A 17,754-nucleotide genomic window follows, 5' to 3' on the forward strand; every position below is an offset into this window, starting at 1 on the left:
TCTTCTTCCTCTTCCTCTTCCTCTTCCTCTTCCTCTTCCTCTTCCTCTTCCTCTTCCTCTTCCTCTTCTTCTTCTTCTTCTTCTTCTTCTTCTTCTTCCTCCTCTTCTTCTTCTTGTTTTTTGAGACATGGTTTCTCTGTGTAACAGCACTGGCTCTCCTGGAACTCACTTTGTAGACCAGGCTGGTATTGAACTCACAGAGATCCACCTGCCTCTGCCTCCCGAGAAGTGCTGGGTTTAAAGGCATGCACCACCACCACCTGGCTTCCTCTTTCTTTCCAAACTTTCATTTCCTTCTTCCCTTCTCTCCTGTTCTAATTTTCAACAGTTTCATGTGGTTCACAGAAGCCTCAGACTCTTTGTGCAGCTGAGGATGACCTTGAACTCTTGATCTGCCTGTGTCTTCATCCCAAATGCTAAGATTATAGGCATGAGTCAGCACACCTGACTTGATAGTGGAGTTCTGAAAGGGTACACCTCAGAATTTAAATTTCCTTTGGTAGACAATGGATATTCATAAAGTTTTTGGCTAGAAAAGTGTCAAGTATTTCTTGATAAATAATATGGTAGCAGTATAGAATTGACTAGAAGTTAGAAGTGAGATAGATAGCCCACTCCTCTACCACCTCCACCTGCAAACCACAACCACTTTCATCCTGTTCAGCTGACTTTCTAATTCTGCCTTCTGACCTTGCTTTTCCTTTGTACACATTCTCTTCTGCTGCACTCTCTAGTAGACAACAGAAGAATCCTTTATATCTCTTCACTTGTTACTTGATCCATTGTAACAAGGTTTATAGGCACTTCTGTATGAGAACTTTATGTGTGAGATGCTCAATTCGCCAGTTAGCTGCTCAAGATTTTATTTTTCCCACTTTGTAATGAGTCTGTCTGGTGATAGACGGCCTGTGGGACGGCTCATTGGAAAAGGGAGCTTGCTGCCGAGACTGATAATCTAATCTCAGGACCCACGAGGTGGAGGATAAGAGCCCTCTCTTGGAGGTTGTCTTTTGATTTCCACATGGATGCAGTGGCATATATGTCCCCATATGCACACACAAATAAATGTACTAAAATATTTTTAATTCAGAGAAATTCTTGGTAAATCTAAAACTTTTACATGAACGATAATTCTGAATACTCTCAGGGAAGTACTCTTTAAGATAACAAGAAAGTAAGAAACAAACTCATTGACGGAGGCAAATCTAGAAGATGGATGCCTAATGCAACCCCGGGAAGAGATATGGAACATAGCAATGATTTCTACAGTGTTGCACAGATTAGCTAGCAGGTTAATAAGACAAAGGACGGCATCACACACTAGGAGAACAGCTTCTACCACACGGGGCTGGCATAGTGCCTACGCTGTGTAAACAGTGACCAACTCAGGACACCGGCTGTGTGAGGCACACAGATGACACAGCAGAGGCTGCCGCTGCCATCTTTAGGGACCAATGACAACACATAGCTGTACATGTCAGGTGTCTTGAAGACAAGGGAAACAGAGATCATTTAGGAGATGGGTGAAATGACCAGATTTTCATTTTAGGGGATTTTTCTGTGCATATGTATGATTAATTTGTGCAATGGAATGTGTTCATCCAACTCAAGTCTGTATGATTTCAGGATGAGTCTTGTACATTGACAGGACTGGAGACAGTGTTTACGCAGCTTTCAACACAGCAGTATCCAAAGTTCTAGTTGTTCTGTGTCTTGGCATCAGGCTTAAACCTTTTTGCTCATGTCTTCTGTTTTTCCCTAATTGTTGCTAACAAACTGCTTCTCCTTTCATTTCCCCCATTTATTAGAGCTGCCCCTCAGTCAATGGTATAATCCTTATCTTTTGGAGCTTTTATTTTTGATTTTTTTAGGTTAATTTGTGGCCCACCATTATCTTTTGGTATTGATCAATTGAAACAATTATGTGGATTTGTGAGGTTTTGTTTGGTTTTCCTTTCCGCTTTTTATTGTACCAAAAGGCAGCTTTCATTTATTCCAAAAACACACACTTAAAAAAAGTCAGCAGAGAACTTTCAAGATGAGCACGTTTGTGTTTTGGTTGAATGTAACAAAACTTGTGTTTACTCAGCAGGTAACGCACATTCTATTTCATGTTGCTATGCAGGAGGTGGAGGAGTTTTGATTTATATAATCAAGCATAACAAGAACTTTTCTGAGTTACAGGCCCACTTTGAATTTTACTGGTTTTCAATTAAGATTTTTAATGAATAATTGAGTGGGATGGAGCAACAAAAAAATTATTTGAATTCTACAATAGCCACTGCTTAAGAACCTCAAATTCCAGAACTTAAAACCGATATTGGTGTTCTGGTAGTTTACTCAGTGACAAAATGTGTAATTTTGAGCTTGTTTAATTTTAAGGTGCGGTTCTTGTTTCCAGTACTTTTGAGACCCAGGGTCTAAGCACAGAGAGTGGTTCTGCTCCAGAGCTGGTCCCCTCTCCTTTCCCCTGCCTCTCCAAGCTGCTACTTGTGTGGGGCAGCACTGCTCTCTGAACTGACGGGATGCCCTTCGTGTCTGAGTCCCAGCTCAGATGGCTTCTTCGACCCTTTTGTGGCAAATTCTCTGATAATCACCCCTGAACTCTTCCCAGTGAGATGAAGAGGTGATTTCCAGTGTGCCTGTCTCCTGTTGTACCCCCGGGGTTCTACGATGCTGTGTACTTCACAGGAGAAGCTTCAAAAGATGAGACACAGCTTGCCTAAAGGACGTGAGGGAACAGACATAGCTAGTATGTGACAAGTACCCCCTATTCAGTTCCACCATCTGGGGTGTATTACCTATTCCCACAGCAGGCTGATGGCATAGGTAGGACTATCTTTTCCTCTTTCTCAGATAAAAATGAGAGGCTCAGAGACTTTAATTCCTGTCTCCAAACTACCACCACACTCTGGGGGTTGAAAAACAATGTCATTTCTGTAAACATTTTACCTCAACCCGATGGCCCGCCAGGCTGGGGCTTCCTTGTGTCCAGGTGTTTACACTGTGATGAGAGAGTCAGTATGCTTTCTAAGCCCTCTTCAGAATCGTAACTCCTCAGGTGAATTTTCTGTGGCCCAGTGGATCTCTGTTTGTTTGCAGCATGATACTTCTGTTACTGTGATTACAATCTCTGCAAAGTTGTCCTTCTGAACTCTTTCACGGATGACTGTTTTTCATCGTGTATTCACTATTTCCTACTTGAATCGCATTTTCTGCCATTTTCCATGTCTTCGAACAGCCAATAAATAATTGCACCACTTCTATTTTTAAATTTATTTTTAAAATTTTTAATTACTATTTTCAGGCAGAGTCTCAAGTCACCTAGCTTGGCTTTGAACTTGCTCTGTAGCAGGGGATGACCTTGAACTTCTGACCCTGCTGCTCTCACAGGCCAGTGCTGCCTTTATGAGCAGCACCTTACATCAGATTGATGTGGTCCTGGGAATCAAATTCGTAGCCTCATAGATGGTCTGCAAACACCCTCAAGCTGAGCTGAATCTCTAACTTTGTTTTTTTTTTTTTTTTTTTTTTGCTTTTCCTGCTTTGGTTCAGGACCTCCTGGTGCTTTTGTTTTGATCCTACTTCATGTTCTGGCTTTGTGGGAGCCTAGCCAGTTTGGATGTCCACCTTCCTAGACCAAGATGGAGCGGGGAGGACTTTGGACTTTCCACAGGGCAGGGAACCCTGACTGCCCCTCAGACTGGAGAGGGAGGTGGAGAGGAGTGGGGGGGAGGGGGAGAGGAGAGGGAGGAGGGGGGAAAAGGGAGACGGGGAGGGAAATGGGAGGCGGGGAGGAGGCGGAAATCTTTTTTTTTCAATAAAAAAATTACATTTAAAAAAAAAAAAACTTGAGCCCAACCTATGTCCTCGTACCAAATCTTATAACTGTTGAGACTTCTTTTCAAGGTGCTTCTTAATGACCGCAGCCTCTAACAGTCTACCATGATCTTGACTGTATCCGACATTTATGGTCCAGACTATGAATTGGTAGCGCACGAACACGACCTGGCCTGGCCTGGCCTGGCCTGGCCTTAGAAAGGAATTTAAGGGGAATGGAGTACACAAAGGAAATATGTAATTGAAAAACACCTTGAAATTCTTATCTGCGCTCAGTTCTTCTTCCTCTGACTTGACCAGCAACTAACCTTTTCCTGACTTGGGCATTGCTCCCCACAGGGTGATGCATTTTATCTTCAATTAGGATCCAACATGTTTTAAGTTTTATGGATTAGCATACAATATATGAATATGTGTATGTTTACTTTGTATCTTTGATTTTTCCACGGTGAGCCCACCAGTCCCTTTTTTTAGTAGGAAAATGACAGACAGAAACAAGGGAAAATCACCATAGAAGAATTTAGAGCCATTTATCGGAGTATTGCCCACAGAGAAGAAATTATTGAGATTTTCAACACGTATTCTGAAAACCGGAAGATTCTTTCAGAAAACAATCTGACTGAGTTTTTAACCCAAGAGCAGTATGAACTGGAGATAAATTACTCTGCTTCAACAGAGATCATCAAAAAGTATGAGCCTATCGATGAAAGTAAGTTCTGTTTCCAGTTAAAACCTAACGGCATATTCATACGTAAAGTGCTCTTGTAAATTGTGATCGTCAAATTAAAATATTGGGGGTGGATGAGCTTCTAGAAAGTAGAAATTTTGTCTTTGTATTTCATAGGAGGTATACATATATATTTTTCTGAAGTTATAATGTACAACAATGATACCCATCCCCACTCTGTTGACTAGATTCCCTTCTGAAGTGTTTAGCTCCATTACTGTTAAAGCAAGACAACAGCTCTATTACTTGTGCCTATAAAGAAAAGTGTCTCAGCTGTTAAAGATATGTGCTTTCAAGCCTGATGGCCTGTGCTTGATCCCAGAACCTCCGTAGTGGAAGGAGAGAATGAACTTCTGCAAGGTGGTCTTGAACTTCCACGTTTGCACCATGACATGAGTGCACACACACATACACATGTGCACAAACATGCACACACATACACACTTTAAAGTAATATGCACACAGAAACACACATATTTTAAAAGTGTCTTAATCTTGTGGATACGATGATATCTTGTGTATATTTTGCTTTATTTAAACAAAACAATTATAATCAGCCTGCCATTTTATGCATTGTGCTCTTTGAGTATGCTTAAGAAGAAACTCTGGGCATGCGAAATTGGTGTGTGAGAATTAAATAAAAAGAGATGTACAAAATCATGGCCTCCCTTTTCATCAACTCTGTTGTATACAGACATTCTGGCTTTCCTTCACTTCACCTCACCCCCGAGATGATCAGCTTATAACAAGAAAAGACTGACGTTGTGCCAAGTTTTTAGAGGTCTCAGCCCATGACTTTCCCTGTTGCTTCACTTGTGGCACGGCAGTGTGTCACAAAGAGAGTGTGTGTCAGAGGAATGGGGGGTGTGGCAGTGTGGTTACTACATATCAGTCTGACATAGAAATGCCCTTTAGGGCTGAGCAGTGCCACAATCTCAGACTTTGCATTTTGACCTGTTGAGGGTCCCTGTGTAAACCGGATCTTACTTCAAGGAGACTGTTTCCTGATGAGGGTGCTTAGGAGTTAAGGCGCGAGGAGGAGGTAATGGGTAAATCACAGAGTACCTTGGAGGCCAGAATTAGGGCTGGAGCTGCAGGACGGCATCATGCATATTGAGAAGACCATGTACGCTTTGCTGACATGATGACGTGTAGGGCTAGTCACAGCTTGGCTCGAACACTGTTGACCTTTGTTGGCTTTGCAAAAACATAAAGAGCTTGCACCGGTAGGTAAAGCAGCTAACAGCTGTGTTACCAACACTAGCTGGAAAGTTCGGCTGACCTTTTCTTCCTTTGATAGCAAGCTCTCCCTAAGGATGCTGTGAGGTGATGGATGGTCTGGCTACAGCTCTTTATGTAGCTGTTGTTCGGAAACAGTCATTTGCAGATGAGCTCTTTCGGAAGCATTGACTTAGTGACTTAGTGTCATAAAAACAGTCTCACTGGCGTGCTTATCTCTGGGTGGCAAATTAAATATACGAAAGGATCGTGATCGACACTGTCACCGTGGAGTTGTGTCTTCATTTTCACTTGGATATTACATTTTTCTGCCTTCCATCTTTTGAACATCTACCCATCATAGACACTGTCATATGAAGTTAAGATGTCTACATTATCAATATAATTACTGATCAATTTAGTCTTTAAAGCCAATGTTATGTATGCTCTTATCGTCCTCAGTGATGCTGAGCTCCCTGATCTCATCTCATATCAGCCTGTCATGTGTCTCAAAATCCTTGAGATCAATTGTCATCACAATCTGATAGCTTTAGAAAGTATTTGCAAAATATTTAATTGGTGTGTGTGTGTGTGTGTGTGTGTGTGTGTGTGAGAGAGAGAGAGAGAGAGAGAGAGAGAGAGAGAGAGAGAGAGAGATAGAGAGAGAGAGAGCATGTGTGGAGGAAGACAGCTTTCAGTGTTGGTTTTCTCCTTTTATGGTGGGCTCCAGGTATAGAACCCAAGCTTGCCCATCAAGTAATTTGCCTACTAAGCCATTTTGTGAACTCTCCATCTTGTGGTTTTAAGTAACACAAAGTGATTTTGTTTCCTGTTTCTTCCCACGTGTATGTGTTCATGTGTGCGAGGTTGATTTTGGGTGTCTTCCTCAATTGCTTTGGAGGCCATGAATTTGCCTGGGCTGTGACCACCATGCCCCAGGCATCTTCAAGTCTTTGCCTCCACAGTTCTGGGACTAAAGACATGTCTTTTATTTCTAACATGAATGTTGGAGTTTGAACTCAGGTCTTGATGCTTGAACAGCAAACACTTTACCAACTGAGCCATCTCCTTAGTCCCATATTTTCTATTCTATTATTAAATACATTTATTTAATTATTCAGTAGCTCAAAAGGAATACAAGCCAAATTCCATGAATAAATTAATACAAACTGTTATTGTTATGGTGCATGATGCTTTTGTTCTGAAGCATCCCCATATTCTTGAATTTATATGGCTTTGAAGCAGTTTATATGTCTACAAAATTTTATGTGTTTTCTTCTAGATTTTTATATTTTGGCTAAAATAGGAGCAGTAGGATTTTCTTTTTGGTTTGCTTTTCTTTTAGGGACAGTGTTTTGAAGCTGTCTTTTGACTTCCATTCTGTCGTTCACTTTGCCTGACTTATATCACTATGTGTTCTTAAGATACACATTTTTAACGGCCGCTTGGCAATGTTCAAAGTTTGAGCTTCCATTTTCTTCCTTCCCACTATTTGTTCTGCTTTTGTTAACAGTGCTAATGCTGGTATGTGAGCACACCATTCTTTTTGTCTGAATTTTGTATTCTTCAGAACTAATTCCTAGAAATTCACTTGGTTTCTACGACCAAGAAGCCCCAGGCTTATGCACACTTGATAAGTGTTTCAAATTATGGTATTTGAGAAAATTGTTCAGCACTTCTATGTCCATGATTCTCCTAGAACACAAGTAAAATAATGTCTGCATGCTAAATCTGGGGAAAGACCTTTCCAGGTCGCCTTTATCAACACATTCAGAAATCTTTACAAGGTTGGGTGAATTCCATTGCAGAGTTCACAGTCCTCAGAGTCAATTGGAGAATGTGAAAGAGAGTACAACCTTGGATACAATTAAAATCTATCTGGTTTATTGAAAAAAAAAATAAAGTAAAAGGAGTAGTCAAAGTGAATGACCCAGGCTCTAAGTCAAGGCGTAGGCTCTGAAGTGTAAGCCCATTCTCTAAGGTGAATAACCTAGGCTCTAACGTGAACGGCCTAGGCTCTAAAGTGAACGGCCTAGGCTCTAAAGTGAATGGCCCAGGCTCTAAAGTGAATGGCCCAGGCTCTAAGGAGAAAGGCCCAGGCTCTGAGGAGAAAGGCCCAACTCTCATCTAAAGTAGATGTGTATTGCCACTTCCCTTTGGACCTGAACAGAAATCAACAGACACACTAGCAATGGGCATTTGTAGAACTAAAACCTCTACATGGGGTAGCTTTTCAGCTAGCTACTTAACAGCCTAACCAGCATCCTCCAGATCACATAACAAGCAAATACAGTCAATGCCTGACTTTCTGGATCAAGAGTCCAGGCTTATGATTTCAGTGCACATTACAGTGAGGAAAAAGTTGAGAGATAATTAGCTGTAGGTGGTTGCAGTCTGGTTCTGCACAGAGCAGAAATGCATGTCCACACACCAGGACATGGACTAGTGGTTTACAGGAGAACTTTTTGGGACAGCTCCTCCTGGGAAATCACACACTAATGAAGGATGGAAAGCGTGAGTGAAGCCTAGCTCATCGCACAGTAGAATTCCACAGGAAGCAGTGAAAATGACCATGTGTGACTGTAACCACAGGAATAAACCTCCCAAAGAAAGTAAACAATCATGCAAAGAAGACAGTCACAGACAACCACGTACTGGCCTGGACAGAAGGCTCAGTGGTTTAAAGCAGTTGCTGCTCTTGCAGAGGACAGGCATTCAGTTCCAGCACCCACACTGCCTTTAACTCCAGTTACAGAGGACCTCACTCCCTCTTTTGGCATCCACAGGCACCTACATATATGTAGGCACACACACACACACACGAATAAAAAAGCATATACTCATGTACACAGACACACTCTTAGACACATGTATATGCACATAAATTAAAATTTTAAAAATCTTAAAGACAATGCAAAATAACAAAAAGTACACCGTGTGAATCCATCCATACAAAGTCCAAGAAAGAAAGCTAACTTTTTATGTCTCCATGCATTGAGTTGGGCAGTGACTGGAGAGTTAACGGGGATTGTTTCTGGGTATCACAATGGTCTGCTTTTGAACAGCTATCCAAACACAGAAGTTCATTAATCTATAACAGACATACTTGCATATATTTACAAGATCAAGCGAAAATCAAAGGTAATAATATAATACATGCTTGGCTGTTGATATGGTAACACTAAAGGAACTAGAAAAATTTGTTCCTCAAGGCTGAAGAGATGGTTCAGCGGTTAAGAGCACCTACTGCTCTTCCAGAGGACCCGAGTTTGATTCCCAGCACCTACATATTAGCTCACAACCATTTGTAACTACAGTTCCAAGGGATCCAGTGCCCTCTTCTGCCTCTGCAGGCATCTGCATATATGAGGTGTCTATACAATCAAAGACACATACATAGTATAGATAAAAAGAATTTATTTCCCAAGAAATATTTAGAAATAGATTAATATTAATTTTAAATATCTATTTTATAAATGCGCTCTGCCATTAGATTTATAAATGAGCTATAAAAGTTGTAAGTTATTAATGGTATATCTATATCTTTTTTTTTACTTATTTTTATAGTGAAGAATGAAGGACAGATGTCATTGGAAGGTTTTGCAAGATACATGTTTTCACCAGAATGTCTGCTATTTAAAGACAAGTGTAAAACAGTGTACCAAGATATGAATCAGCCATTAAAAGATTATTTTATTTCATCTTCTCACAACACGTATTTGGTATCTGATCAATTACTGGGACCAAGTGACATTTGGGGATATGTAAGGTACTTATTTTGATTCTTTCAAAAAGTTTATTGTCATTTTTAATGAAGTTTATGTGTGTTTGTGTATGATTCTGTGCCTATGAGTGTCTGCAAAGGCTAAACGGGAATGCTGGCTCTCCAAGGAGCTGGAGTGAGCCACCAGAGGTAAGTAAACTCAGGTACCCTGTGTAAATATTTAAAAATAAAAGCTCAAAAATCTTATCATTTTAGAATTCAGTAGATAATTCTAGTTATTACCGTATGTTAGATATTTTGATTCTATTTCAATTTTTTAGAAGAGGGAAATAAAGTTCAAATCCAGACATAAAGAAATGCCAAAATTCTGAATGCCAAAAATTGTTCCAACAAAGTGAAAAAAAAAATCGGAGTCTGTGTTTAGTTGCATTTCTTCTCTTGTTCCTTCAAAACACCTTTGGGAGCTAAGCATTACCTCATCCTTCCAAATGTCATTGTTTTCATCAAATGATGAAAGCAGTATTATAGAGTCAGTGTGTGAGTTTCTGGTCCTCCTCTCCCTTCTCCTGCCCCTCTTCATCATGTGATGGTAACAACCTTCACACATCTCTACTTCATTTTTAAAATAGAAAACCAGTAGCTTCATATTTAATAATAAACATTTTAATCCACCAAAAGATCTCCAAATATGAGGGCTGTTTTTTGCTACACAGTCTCAAGCATCCTTGAGGCTGACCTTGAACTTATGATAGAGGTGAGGATAACCTTGAACTTCTGGTCCTCTGGCCTCCACTCCTTAAGTGCTGGGATTTTAAGTGTTGCCTGGCATGCATGGTTGATATTGTGAAGGAGATAGGATCCAGGCCCTCCCGTGTGCAAGGTGAGTGAGCACCTTACCAACTAAGCTATATCCCCTAGCCCCAATCCAAGCCTTTTTATTTACAGTTAAAATTCAATTACAAATAAAAAAATACTGTTCACATACATGTAATTTCCCATACATGAAAACCATAATTTTTTTTTGGTTTTTATACTTTTGTTCTAGGCAGTATCTAAGGGAGATTTTAAAGATTAAAAGATGAAATACAGCTACAAGTAGTAGCTTCATGCCACAAAGTCTTGTACACATGCTAGGGTATCTACTGAAAAGGCCTCTGTCAGTTGAGACTAAAAGAGAACAGGACTATCTATAAGAATTATAGTGACCCGAAGATAACATGGCTGCTCAGAGTGTCCTTTGTGAATGAGAAACGGTCTCCCTTCATTCTCAACAAAAGAACCAGTGTGAAATAGGAGTGGATAACAAACAGATCACATGTGCCAGGGAAAAAGTGACTAGCACAGGACAGCACAGCCCACTTAAAGCCTTCTTGGTAAGAATGTGCTGTTTTTGTGAAGGTTGATTCAATTCTTGCTAAAATTGGGAGAGTAAAGAGAAGCAGCAAGACTAAGGATTGTTGACAAATCTTTTTTCAAGGATTTCTTCCACACCAAGTCTTAGACAGTTCTTTGTGCTGGTGCAGAGTTCAAGTTTACTGTCCAGCAGAACTCTAAAGAGTGAATATTCTTTATGGAAGAAAAATACAGCATAGTTTAATTTGATGACTCCTAAAAGGTGTGCAAGGCAAATTCCTTTCATGGGAATTAGGAAACAGTACAAGTAACGGCTCCAGTTTCTTTCTGACTTAAAAGTCTAAGTACTTGTAAAACATTTAGAAGCCAAGAAATGTGTTCTTTTATAATTCTACAGACTTATCCCACTTTAAGGCTCCCAAAATTAGATGGTGCCTTAGTTGCATCTGCAAGCATTAGTGGTGGTTAACCAGTTCCCTTCTCAGAGTCCTCCAGACAGGTTTCCTCATTCAAGAGCTCTGCAGCTTACCCTTATGGTCCATCACCACACAACCGTACAAAGGACGCACTGCGAAACTGCACAGTCCCCTAAACCCACAAACGTCCAGGAAAGGTGGTCTTGGTGATGCCTCCAAGGTACAGAAAATCTACCCATTCTCTTTGGCTCATCTGCCCTGGGTCTCAGCTTCCTCTCATCTTTTGTCTGTTATTTCGCAGGGAACATACTGTCTCATTGTTTCCCTGAATGCAGTGCACTGACTTGTTATCACAATTGTTTAGTCTCTGCTCACTGCATTCTCAAGTATTGCTCAACTCAGTTCCTCAGAAAGGGGCTAATACAAGTATTAGTCCCAAAGAAATATTTGTTCTGGAAGGTATACTTTCTCATACAATCTGGTGTACTGTTTGGGAAGACTACTGATTGATACAGGCATTTGATACTGGGACCACAGTTTCCTCTTCAGGCTATTACAACGTTGGGCCAGCCTTTATCATACTCATGTTTGAATCAAATGACCCTTGGTGGGAGAGGTCCATACTGTGCATGGCAGGGTGTTTACCAACATTCCTCTATGTACCCCCAAGATGTCTGCTTAAATCTCATCACCACCCCAAGTTGTGGCCACCAAAACCTACTGTGGACAATGCTAGAAATCTTGTGGGATGTAATACCCCTCCACCTGAGAATTGGCCACCTAGATGTATTTAGCTCTAAGCAACTGTGTGTACATGTAGAATAAAAATTCTATTGCTATTATGCACATTTGAATGACTCCCTAAATGTATCTTTTTTAATCCTGAGGATTGAGCTAAGACTTTGCACAACTTAGAAAAGCAGTCTGTTATTGACCTGTTTCCCCATCATAGTAAAACAACCTTTGCAATTAAGTCAAGAAATTATAGTAAGCTCTGCTAAAAGCCTAGCCTATCTCACTGACATAAAATGACTGCCCAATGCGGTCCCTGAAGACCTTAGCGACAGCTCTCCTTGTGCACATTCACCATTCTTAACCCAGTGAAAAATCTGAATGCAACCTGATTCAGTTGCCACGCTTTAAATACAGGTATATGTTTATTAAAGTGCCAGTCACTCTCTGAGTCAGAAGGCTGAAAATTCATTTCAACCCAGTGGATACAACCGGCTTCAAAACCCAAGATAGAATTTATGTGTAGATCAAGAGTCTGATTTATTTGATAGATAGAAAATCAAATTAGTTTTAGATCTGAGTAGAAATAGGACTGTATTTTCCTCAGTTTGGAGAAAGCTGCGGAATTGGTGCATCCTGAAACAGTCACTCAAAATTTTCTCCAAAGAAACTGTGAGTCAAAGCAACACAGATGAGCAGCTATGCCAGCTTCTTGTTGTGTAGCTGGAATAGGGTTCAGGCAATCCTGCATGATTCCTGGAATGTCAAGCTCACTCTTTTTATTTGCTGTGGCCATGATTTCTCTTTTCTCCTTCCCTGTCTCACCTGTTGTTCACTCCCCCAAACTTAGTGTGATGAAAATAATCAGACTAATGCATTTTATTATTTCTAGTATTTTATAATGCAAAGAAGACTAAACCAACACAGTAGGAACACCATCAGCAAGGCTTTTTGGGATGGGGGCAAAGGGCTTCAAAACTATAACTTCAGGTGGCCATCACATCTTCCCTTGTACAAAGAAGCTTCATAAAGAGATCAATACAGAGTGACATGGTTGACTAGGGAGAACCAGTCTGTTTGTATGACACAAAGAGAGGGTTTCTGCTTTATAAGTTTGCAGTTTTCTAAGGTGCAAAACTTTTCTCTATTACAGGTTGGCTTATATGTTTGTTTTAAAAGTCTAAATATTTGATCTTATTCTTTTTATGGTTCATGGTCTGGACATGACACTATTTCGCTTAACATTTGTTAGTGCCCTTGTGAAAGGCTGCCGCTGTCTGGAAATTGACTGCTGGGATGGGGCAGAGAATGAGCCTGTTGTGTATCATGGTTACACCCTCACCAGCAAGCTTCTCTTCAAAACTGTCATCCAAGCAATAAACAAGTACGCCTTCATGGTATGTGCACATCTCTGCTGTATTCATTTAGAGACCACTGTTTCCCAATTCTTTAGAACGTGGCCTTCCTTTAAATCTGCAACACTTTAAATTGTGAGCTGTGACAGGCATCAAAATCCACGTGGTGGTTAGTGGTACGTTTATCCAAGCGCAAGGTAATGCGAGTTCATGGGACTTCCTGTTTAGTCTTGTGTATGTTGTGTTATGTTAAGAAATATACTCATTTTCATTATGTGTCATAAACCCAAAGTTTGAGATGCACCAATCTAGACAGTAATGAGCATTTTACCCATGCCCAAATATTTTACTTTTAAGCTAAAAATAAAATGTGTCAACTATCCATCATCTCAATTGCTGACTTTATTTACAAATATACTGGTATAACAAATAGTGTTCCAAAGTACACTTTGCAGCTTAAATTGACTACCCAATTCATTGGTTATAGACGCAAAGATCTAAATTCCGTGGAATGAAGCTCCTTTTACAAGTCTGACCTGACTTGGGCTGATTTCAGCAATCTCTCATAAAACTTCTAAAGGAGTTTTGAGCAATAGTTGGTTCCATTTTCCAAGCTGGCTAATTGCATACCTTCAGAGTGTCTGTTTGGAAATTTTAATACAGCTGATTTGTTCTCTTTCCAGTTGTAGTTGGGCATGGTAGTGTACGCCTTTAATCAGGAGGCAGAGGCGGGTGGATCTCTGTGAGTTCTACACCAGTCAGGTCTGTAGAGTGAGCCAGAGTTGCAACTGTTGTGCCATCAAAGGATCTAACTAAATCTGCCTCAGTAATTACTTAATAAACATGTACATAAAATAGGAAGCCGGCACGTTTAATAAACTCAGTGTTCCCCTATGAACATATTACCTAATCTATAAACATAAACTAGAAATCATGGCGTTATATATATTTCTCACCCATCATGTACATCGGAGTGACCTAGAGGTAAGCTGCATCATTCCCAGTTCATAAGGTTTTCTGAACAAAAGCTGGACTCCACCCTTAACTCACCAGGTCCCTGTGACCAGTTTTCTATGACCTCTGAGCTTCCCTGCTGTCCATCCTTTGTTCACTTGGTTTGTTTTTCAGGTGCATCTAAAAACAAATTATGTATTATTTTGTACATAATGCTCCATTTGTACAATTGCCTGAAATGCTCTTCCTAAATGTTTGAATGACAACCCTCACTTAGTTAAGGATAACTAGATTCTACAAGGCAATAGACACAGTCTTAAAACTCAAAATCCTCACAAGGATGTAAAAATCTACATTTTCCAAAGCTCAAAAGAACAGAGAAGAGCAATTGGACAAGAAAAATAACGGGATGGACTGGTGAGATGGCTTAGGGTGCAAAAGTGCAGGCCACCAAGCCTGAGACACTGAGTTAGATTCTGGAACCCACACGGTGGAAGGAGAGTACAGACTCTTCAAGCTGTCCTCTGACCTTCACACATGTGCCATGGTAAGGGTAAGCACATACATGTATGTGTGCACATACACTCTGAATAAATGCAAAAATTAGAAATAGATGAATAAAAGACATTATAATTATTAATTATGAAGGAAAGAATAAGATTTTCTCTACTTTCACGAGAAATGATAATGAATATACTATATAGATCTCCCCAAACATCCTACAAGCAATTGTGAGAGATAGCAAATGAATTCAGTAGATTTATAGAATAAAAAATAGTAAAAATTAATAATTTTTTTAGTAAAAAAATGACCTAACTGAAAATGAAATTTAAAAAGAAACCTCATTTATGGTAAATAGAATATACTATGTATGATTATAGATAAAATGAAGCACATCTATGAGAATGCTGTAATGAAACCTTTATCTTGTTAATTAAGCATACCTTCTGCACCTTTGGGGACTTTTCAACAATGCAAGGTCTTCTAGGCAAGTCCCCCCCCCCCCTGAATACATTACAGCAGTTTCTATGGTATTGCATCCAGCTTCACAGATCTTTTGGAGGCAGGGTTGAGCACTGAGAATTGAAGCCAGGGTTTTGTGCATGCTAGGCAAATGCTCTACCAATGAGCTATATGCCCACCGCTATTTTTTACTTTTTATTTTAAGGCAGGGTCTTACTTGGTTGCCAAGACTGTCCTCAGACTCTTTAGCGCAGGTTAGCCTTGACAGTGGGTTCTTTCCCCCCAGTCTCCTGATTAACTGGGATTAGAGGCGTAAGCCTTCAAGTTTTTAATTTCTTTTAATTTCTTGGTAATGGATCTATGTCATTTCTTTCTGTGGACGTGATATCACTTACTGAAACAAAGTCCCACTTGTGGGTGATTCGGGCTTTGCTCCTGCTTCCAAGGCAAACAAGTGCACTCCTCTTCACACAGAAGCCCCGACTTTGCCAAATACAATGATAATTTTCAGTTTAAAGCATGCTGATTTTGCAAAGACTATTGGAGATGTTAGAGATAAGATGTTTGGATGGATTGCATTAGGGCAGCGTAACAGTTCGGATGCATAACCATAGCAATGGTTTATATTCCAGTCATCTGAGTACCCGGTGGTGCTGTCCTTGGAGAACCACTGTTCCCCTAGCCAGCAGGAAGTAATGGCTGACATTCTGCAGAGTACCTTTGGAGACTTCCTGCTCTCTGATATGCTTGATGAGTTTCCAGACACACTGCCATCTCCAGAGGTAATGAGATGTCCAGAGGTTTGAGATGTCCAGATGAAGGAAACATAAGAATAAAAACAAAAAAAAAAAAAAACAAAGAACACATCGTGGTCACCTTCTGGCGTAGGTTAGAGACCAGCACAGAGGCTGGGTTTTGATGATTTCAGAGAGAGGTCTCGATGCATTGCTTAAGGAACGTACTGTTAAGTTTAAGTTACATTGGTGAAGAAAGAGACCATGGAAACAGTACTTTCATACAAACCGGCGACTTTTGCTAGTTGTCAACTTGACATAATCGAGAGCCACCTTGAGGCTGAACTCTGGGCCTATCTGCTGGGATATTGCCTTGTTTGCATTGACTAGCGTGGGAATACCCATCTTGAAGGGAATCTGGGCTGTCTAACTGACAAAGCTCAGCACTGGCCTGCCTGCATTCACTGCTCTCTGTCCTGACTATGGATGCGACAGGACTTGCTCCCTCCCCCAACTTTCTGCTGCTTCTGTCCCTTCCCTGCTATGATGGATTGTACTGTGGACCTGTGAGCTGAGATAAACCCTTCCTCCGTTAAGTGTTTTAGAACAGTAACAGGAAACGAACCAAAGCAGAAATAGAAGTAAAATCCACTTCTGACAATGTTCTTTACTTTCACCCATGAGTCCAAACTATAAAGGCATTTTAATATAAAACTTCAGGAATCTGATATATTTTATTGGCAAAAGGTTAAGAAAGAGGTGAGATGTCCAGGTTATAAACAGAATCTATGCTCCGAATATCAACAAACAGGGAGTAAACTCCCGCCTCCAAGTCAGCCCCCAGAACTCCCCTCTGCCTGTCTCCTCTTCACCTACGTCAGAACACACTCATGTCACCAGAGGTCTCCCTAGTGATGGATCCCACTAGGTCTATCTCAGCAGCACACAGACCCAGGGCTTCTCTGTTCTTTGCTTTCCTTAAAATGCCTCCTCCTGTTCCAACATTGCCTCAGCCACGGCTGCAGCGTGACTCGCTCTCTTAGTCACTTTCCTTAGATTTCCTTGTCTGACCCATAACCCCCAAATGTCATAAAACGATAGGTGAACTTTCTTTTGTTCCTCAATAGCATTATCTAACAATCAATATTTGAGTTTTGATGTGTCTACAGTTTTGGTAATATAGCATTATTTAGGTGATATTTGAATATTTTCCCTCATATCATTTAAAGATGTGAGGAATTTAGAGAAATGAATGTGCTCACGTGATAGAACTAAGACAGATAACAAAAACTTATTGGTGAGTGTAAAAATATTAACTCCTTAACTGCTGAAGAATGCTTGGAGACTAAGTAGCTCAGTTGATAAAAGCTATAAGAATTCATGCAAAATGCTGGACAGAAGTCACCAAAGATGCAACTCAGAGCCATGATCCAATTCTGAAAAATTTTTGAGCAATTCTCTCTAAATGTTGTATTCTGTTAGCATGTCTTCTTTCTTGCGTCCCACCACATGGCTTTCATTGAGGTTTCGGCTTCCACACTACAGTAAGGAGGGGGGTTTCTGAGAAATCAATGAGTAATTAAAATCTCTTTTCTGCACTGTGTTCAGTCTTCAATGTGAGAGATAATTACCTGGGAACATGGTGACTTAGCCTTATTTCAGCCCCACAATATGAGATTTAAAAAGCCTTTCTTAAAACATTAACCCAAAGCTCATAGAGCTCTACAGCTAGGCAAGC

The 17,754-nt window shown here is 40.4% G+C and overlaps 1 protein-coding gene across 1 annotated transcript in view; it reads left to right on the forward strand.

Moving 5' to 3' along the window:
- The window catches only part of Plcz1 (phospholipase C zeta 1), a 53,922-nt gene that overhangs the window by 9,798 nt on the left and 26,370 nt on the right, over positions 1–17,754 (forward strand). Inside the window, exons 3-6 of the mRNA XM_050135200.1 lie at positions 4,318–4,549; positions 9,353–9,554; positions 13,263–13,407; positions 15,915–16,064. Of these exons, the coding sequence (XP_049991157.1) occupies positions 4,318–4,549; positions 9,353–9,554; positions 13,263–13,407; positions 15,915–16,064 (729 nt within the window). The remainder of the gene's footprint in view (positions 1–4,317; positions 4,550–9,352; positions 9,555–13,262; positions 13,408–15,914; positions 16,065–17,754) is intronic.

The sequence above is a fragment of the Alexandromys fortis genome, unplaced genomic scaffold (assembly GCF_014885135.2).
Source record: "Alexandromys fortis isolate MF-2015 unplaced genomic scaffold, M_Fortis_MF-2015_v1.1 scaffold_21, whole genome shotgun sequence".
In the NCBI taxonomy this organism is placed as follows: Eukaryota; Metazoa; Chordata; class Mammalia; order Rodentia; family Cricetidae; genus Alexandromys; species Alexandromys fortis.